Consider the following 7486-nt stretch of genomic DNA (forward strand, 5'->3'; position numbering starts at 1 on the left):
CGTGGTATTGGTGGTTCTTGAAGTCTCTAAGATTACTTTAGTGCACCACCACCGAGGAGCATTACTGTTGACTCTTGCAGTCAAGAGGCTATGCAGAGAATGGAGATACCGTTTCAAGAAAAATTGAATAACATGCGAAAAGAATTTGAAGAGAAGTTTGAGATTCTGGCTCATTCTCAGCAAAAGACTGCAGTTGCTAATGAGGGTGTTCGAGTGAACACTAAAGGGAGTTGTGGTGCTCTAGATCCCTCAGGGGAACATACTCACACTGATGCACCAAACTAGTGTGAGTTATATGTTGAGGATGACCCCCTATGGATAGTGGCTATTGGTTGAGTATTTGAGGGTGGCTCAACCATCCATGGTGTCCCTCTAGAGCCAGACTGGACACGGGTTGTGGTTGACCATGTTCAAGATGCTACTACTCCAATGCTTTTGCCCAATACAGAGGTTCAACTAGTAGGGTTGGCAACCGACACATTCTTAGCTTGGCCAAAACGTTTGGTGATGCCGCTTTCAACACAGGCAAAGGTAATTCTATTATTGCTCTTTTATATTCTTACAATTCTATTATTGTTTAATTAATTTTTATTTATTTGTTTAGGATTTTATCAATTGTAGTGGGACATTAGAGTTTTTGGAGTTGACAACTCTAATTGTCCACTATACATATCCCTGCTAGACATATTAGAGATTGTTGGGGGAAACTCCATGTTAAATATATCTATCATACAATTTCGGGTCATGTAAGTGATATTTTCTTTTATGAGTCTAAAATTACAATAATTACATTTAACTTATAATAATTAATTGTGTTAGGTACATGGAAAAATTGAGTGTGGAGCAAGTACAAGCACAAGTATATGGATTTATTGAGCCTTAATCCATCCAAAATTCAGGAAACACCAAGGTCCAGATCCAACAATATATGCAAACATGAATGAGTGACTCAGGAAGACATACATGGCTCCATACATTGAAGGGTTAGTTTTTTTAATTTGTTTTTTAATCATGGAATTTTGATAACTAATTTGTTTGTCATATAATGTAGGTCCCATTGGCAGTTAATTGTAATCATTCCTAAGGAATACACCGTGGTGTGATTTTGTTCACTCCATCGAAAACCAACCCAGGAAATGAAAAGCCAATTACAAGGGTAACTATAATTTTTCATTATGTTTTAAAACTGTAACTATATATATTGTCTAACATCTGTTTTTATTTCAATTAATTAGAATCGTGTTCGAAACTAATATTTTAAGTGGAAGAGCTAGATCGAAGACATTGCACTTCATATACCCTAAGGTTAGCAAATTATTTAATAGAGGCAATAATATTTGAATTTATCGACTTTGGAAATAATATTGTTATTTGATTCTCATTTTAGTGTAATAAGTAACAAGACTCGTTTGAATGTGGCTATTACATCATGTATTGAATGACATCCATATTTTCTGTGGGTATTACCGATTCTTGGGGGTAGGTAATTCATATCAAAATTTATTTAAGTATATTTACCTTTATGTTAATTAACAGTGCATATTACTGACACTTAAATTAATGTTTCAGGTCTTTCAAGATCAATCTCCATTGTCCGAAGATGAAATCACAAAGATAAGAGAACAGTGGGCAACTTTTTTACTTCAAACCATATGATAGTTACATTTCTAAGTTTAATTAGATACTTCAAACTATAGTTTCATAGCAATCACAAACTTAGGTTCTGTAGCTTTTTTAGGATAATAGGGTTTACATTATTGTCTTAGTTCATTCTTTTTAACATTTATATATTATTTTCTTTTTGTGATTCAATTTTGAAATATAAATTATATTTGAACTTGTATTCTAGATTGCCTGGGTTAGGTGTACTACTTGATTTTGTATTTTGGATTGTATGCATGTTTTGGGTGTATCAAAAAGTAAAGCAAATCTTAAAAAAAATGCATAAATTTACGTTAGACACTATACGATGCCCAACATAAATTTACGTCGGGCTTGGTACACCCGACATAAATATTTTTGTGCTAATTTTCTTGGTTTTTCTAATTTTTTACGTCGGTGTTCGTAAATCTCTGACATAATATTACGTTGGCCTTTAAAACCGACGTAAATTTACATGTCCGGAATTGATGTCGGACTTTTTTCTGACGTAAAAATCTCAAAATATATAACAGATGTAAAATACCCCTCTTGCACTAGTAAAACTTTTTTTTTCACAAATTTGTCACCAAATTAACAAAAGTTTCATTGCTAATACGCAAATTTCTTGTAGTAGGAGATTGGTACCACGAGCATATAGAATTAGAAACTTACATTATACAATTCTTAAATTATGATCGAATTATATTGTTTGACTTGATACTTATGAATGATGAATGAATGTATAATGATGTCTATTATCTATGTATGGAAGAATGCTTATATGTCATAGATGTTATTAAGGAAATATAAAAAGTTAATGATTTATTTTATTGACTATGTAGATAAAAAACTAAATTAGTTTTTTTATTCAAAACTTCTACAAATAGCCTATATAATTTTGTATCACCATCAGATTAGGACCTTCCTACATAATAGATAAATTGAAAAATCAACAAGTATCTAATATAATAATCTTCATTTCACTTTAAGTTTCTGAATTCATTTCAACAAAGAGATTTTTGGAACAGTGTTAATAACTGTTCCATGGGTGTTGTTGTAAGAAGCATAGGCCGGCTTTCCTGGTTGTGAAGAGACAATGTGAACATTATCAAATGTAATATTGAAACAACCCAATGTGCTACATTTCAAGACTATTGCTAAGTCCCTAGCCGAAGTTCCAACAAATCCACGATAAGTCACTTCACTCACCATCACTGCTTGTTCCTATATTTTGCCCAAATTCGAAACATAATTATAGTAAACAATAAATAATAGACAAATCAATATAAATAATATGAATATACACATATTCAAAGTTTTTACCGATGCACTTGGTTGCTTAACACCATAGTTCTGATCTATAATTATTGGATTTTGAGCATTTTTTAGTATGATTTGATCGAAAGTGATTTTTCTTGCATAACCTGATCCACCCTGTATAAAATTGAAAAAAACACTTAATTAATGAAAGTAATGGAAAAAAATTATTGATTGAGAAAATGTAATGACGTACTTTTAATTAAATAGTAAATGAAACATTGCTAAATAGGAAATAAAATCACAATATTAAAATACTTTTCATTATTGAATGATATTGAAAGAATAAATAATGTGATTTTATTTCCAATTTAATAAGAATTAATTTATTATTTAGTGAGACTATGATAAATTTTAGAGTCTAACAAGGATGTAATAATAGAGTAGAAGATTTTATACCCTCAATTGATCAAAATTTATCTTTGTACCTTATTTGAAAAAATTCCCAATACGAACTTATAAAAAAGGAAGTGTTAGATATGCTTTAGTCTCTCAAATTTAAGATAAATTTGTTTTAACTTTTCAAATTTAAAAGTGATATTATTAGTCTTTATAACTTTAAAAAATGTTATTTTAATTCTTATACTCAAATTTTGTTAGAGAATTTGTCGAGTACTATTGTATAAAATCTATATACTAGTATTTCTGTTAGTAAAAACATTACATTAAACTTAGTTGATTCTACACAGCTGTCTCAATCTATCAATTTCATATATGATATTGTTAACCTGAGAGACTAAAATAAAAATTTTAAAAATTATAAAGACAAAAAATAATAATTTTAAATTTGAGGAACCAAAAATAAATTGACCTTAAATTTGAAGGTAAAGAAACATATTTAAGCCTTTTTTCTTAAAAAAAGACTAAGTTTATCTCATAAGTTAAAATTAGTTTTTTAATAAATTATGTGAGATAACTTTTATCGATTAATTTATACAAAAGTTAATTTTAATTTACATTATACAACTTATAAGACTTATTATAAAAATCAATAATTAAGTATAAAAAAATGTGTTTGAAAACATATATTGAAAATTCAATTGAATATATATATATATATATATATATATATATATATATATATATATATTGTTTTCAAAAGATGAAAACAACTAAATTAAAGAAAATGGTAGTTACTGATTCGTCCTTATATAATTTATTAATTACTCACTGGCCATGTTTTAATTCTTGCTCCGTTTGTCGTCCCAATGAAGCTGCAGTTATTTACATAAATTTCTTCAACTATCTCATGAGATCCATTTTTACCAAGACTGCCAATGCTGATTGACTCATAAGAATTGTCAAAAATAAGTTAAAAATAAGTTAAAAATATATATCGTAGTTGCATAAATAAACTAAAATATAATATTAGAGAAACTAAGATATATAGAAATTATATAAACCTTATCCCATGGCCTGGTCCACAGAAAAGCCTAGTAGCATTGATGTTGGAGCAGCCACCATTGATGGCAATACAATCATCACCTATTTTCAAAAGGTGAGGTAAATTAAAGTTGCACATGTAATCAAACAGTTTACTATTAATATTGAAAACTGTGTATTTCTTAGTTTAGATTACCAGTTGCTATAGTAGAATCTTTTATGGTTATATATTTGGACACAGCAATATCAAAACCATCGGTGTTTGGACTGTGCTCAGGAGCAGTAATACTCACTCCAGAGAATTTTGCACCGTTGCAACCATTTACAGATATGTGAGCTCCAGGACTATTAGTCATGCTCAGAGAATTCACAACAAGACCATTACAATTGTGGAAACGCAGGGACTGCATTAAAATAATAATGATTTCAATTTAAATTTTAAGCATGTCAAAATATATGCAAACAAATTAATTTGTATATCTTACGGTTGGTCGTCTACAACTTCTGCATTTCTCCCACCAAGAAGAACCATTGCCATCGATAATTCCTCCTTTTGCATCAATTGTTAGATTGTTTACATCTGAGATCACAATCCAACTTCCCCTATCACCAACCCATGTATCCATAGTAGGCGGAACTATTTTCCCTGCAAACTGCAACATATAAAAGCAAAACAAAAATAGATAAGTAATATTTGTTTAATTGGAGTGAAGGAATTTTATAATCCGATGTGTCATCCTTGCGAGACATGTATTATTCTCATGTTGAAAATTTTACTTAAATCTTAAATATGTTTCTTTAGTACTAGTATAAGCTCTATAAAACAATTATCTTGCTGTAACACATACTTCACAATGACACAATAATCGAGACTAAAAATTACTTGTACTTAAAATTATGTTCCCATAATTATTAAAAAAATGTAAGTATAAATTATAATGACATATAATATATATTGTTAAATCTTATTCAAAATTAACATTAAAATTATATGTAAATATATGTCTCGAATAAATTAATTTATTTATATATATATAATATTAATAGTAACACTTTTTGTATGTCACTACATATTTATATGTAATATTTCTTGTAGTGAAACGAGTTTTAATTTTGGTCCCTAACAATCATATTATAATAATAGATAAATAACATTACTTTTTTCAAAGATGCATAAATAAATTTAGCTTAACATAATGTCACGATTAATAGTGGGTACCACTTACATTATTGATCACTAAACATAATAATAATCACATAAGTACCTAAAAGGAATTGTGTATATAATATTAGAGACAAAAATAGTCGTTCTAAATTTAGATGGATGAAAAATAAATAATTAGTTTTACAATAACAAAAATTAAAATTTGCATATTTTTCAAGGAATAGAGACATATTTAGGTCTTTACATAAAATATATACACATATATCCCCCAAGACACATTAAATCATGGTAGTTTGATCCAAAGTTAGTCAGCTATACCTGAATGCCAACACTTTGTGCCTTGCAAGGACCATTGAGCTCTAATCTTTTCACAAAGAATATTTTTCCTGAAGGTATGACAAGAGTTGATGGACCTGCCATTCCACACACACGCTGCCATGCACTTAAAATGGCCTACAATCAATTAGAATAAATTCTAGTTAGAATATAGATACTATTAAGTTAATTAATGTGCACTTAGATAAAAAAAATTCCCCATATATAAGTAATAAAAAAAAGTTAATAAAGCAGAAAGCCATATACATTTGAATCATCAATTTTTCCGTCACCATGAGCACCTTGGTCCATCACATTAACATATGTCATTTGGGATAGAGCATTGCTTCGGATACACAAAGTGGGTGAAACAAAAAAATGAATCAAAATACAACAGATCAATAGCCTTTGCATTTTCAACAAAAGTCAACTTGCAAATTAAACAAAATTTTTCTTTTACTAATTTATTAAGAAAGAATACCTATACAGGTTTTTATAGATTAAACTTGCTATATAGTAATTAGAAATGAATAATTATCAAATTGAAGGAAGAAACGAATTAAATGAAGAATATCATAATCATTAAAATAGTTGTTCTTTCATGATCCAAGATTTTGTTAAAAGTTAAATGAAAAATATCTTCAGATATACTTTTAATGGTATGAAAATAATTTCTTTTCCATTAATCATTAATCTAGAAAAAGCAAGTATCTTGTTAATAAATATCTAAGATTTTTAACTTAATAAATATCTAAAACTATTGATATATTAATTAAATAAATCAACATAGATTAGTCAATTTAGTGAATTATTTTAGAGAATTGATTAATAGATATTTAACACAATTTATTTAATAATTTTAACCATTTAAAAATTTTACTATATTAAAATGTAAAACATATCTAATATTTTCTATTTTTATTTAAATATATTATTTAGAAATATGGACTTAAATACTCTAAATTATATATCTTAATATAATAGGAACGTGAGAGTACAATACTCATATATCTTAAAAGAGAAAGATGTAGTTTATTATTCATTTAAACATATAAAGGGAAGGTACACTACAAAAATGTTTCATTTTAGAGTTGGTTTTTGGCTGACTCTAAATAATAAAAATTGACATAATATTGTCTGTTATTCGTCGGCTTTTGGCTGACGCTAAATAAGTCGATACAATTTTTTTTTGTGTCGGTTAAGCCGTCGATAACAATTTTATTTATTTTACTTTTTTATTATCGGTTAAGCCGACACTACGTCGACACTAAATTTATTTTTTATTGCATTTCTCAGGATGTGACATGTAACATTTCTTTTAAAAATAAAAATAAATAAATAACAAATAATTTAGAATAATTAGAATATTATAAGGGATATATTTTATTAATGCAATAAAAAAGGGAGAGATAAATAAAAAGAAGAAAAAGGTAAGGAATTATGTTATTGAGCGTGTCTTTTGAAACCTAAAGCATTTGCAAGACAAATCCTGTGACACCCTCTACCCCACATACATAATTATACAATAAATAGAGATAAATAAAAACCTTCATAAATAAAATCCAAGTCTCTAAGCACATAAGAATAATGAACTCACATTCATAAAACATAAATCATAGTTTAATGTGGAAATTACAATAGGATAAAATTAAGGTCTTCTAATCA

General features: G+C 27.9%; 1 protein-coding gene across 1 annotated transcript; it reads right to left on the reverse strand.

Moving 5' to 3' along the window:
• Positions 1–936: 936 nt before the first annotated feature.
• Positions 937–6342, reverse strand: LOC109792986 (putative polygalacturonase At3g15720). The gene is made up of 8 exons (XM_020352444.3): positions 6089–6342; positions 5825–5959; positions 4827–4994; positions 4538–4745; positions 4362–4443; positions 4130–4238; positions 2965–3075; positions 937–2865 (listed from the first exon to the last, which is right to left on the reverse strand). Exons 1-8 carry the CDS (start codon positions 6233–6235, stop codon positions 2641–2643), a joined length of 1185 nt encoding a protein of 394 aa, XP_020208033.1. The 5' UTR covers positions 6236–6342; the 3' UTR covers positions 937–2640.
• Between the last annotated feature and the right edge of the window lie 1144 nt (positions 6343–7486).

This window comes from Cajanus cajan, chromosome 3 (genome assembly GCF_000230855.2).
Source record: "Cajanus cajan strain Asha chromosome 3, NIPB_CcT2T_4, whole genome shotgun sequence".
Taxonomy (NCBI): Eukaryota; Viridiplantae; Streptophyta; class Magnoliopsida; order Fabales; family Fabaceae; genus Cajanus; species Cajanus cajan.

Excerpts from the sequence above, each read along its gene's own strand:
- LOC109792986 (XM_020352444.3), bottom strand. The coding sequence starts at position 6,235 with ATGCAAAGGCTATTGATCTGTTGTATTTTGATTCATTTTTTTGTTTCA. Across the intron at positions 4,995-5,824 it reads CACAAAGTGTTGGCATTCAG|TTTGCAGGGAAAATAGTTCC; the intron begins GTATAGCTGACT and ends TATATGTTGCAG. Across the intron at positions 2,866-2,964 it reads TTAAGCAACCAAGTGCATCG|GAACAAGCAGTGATGGTGAG; the intron begins GTAAAAACTTTG and ends GGCAAAATATAG.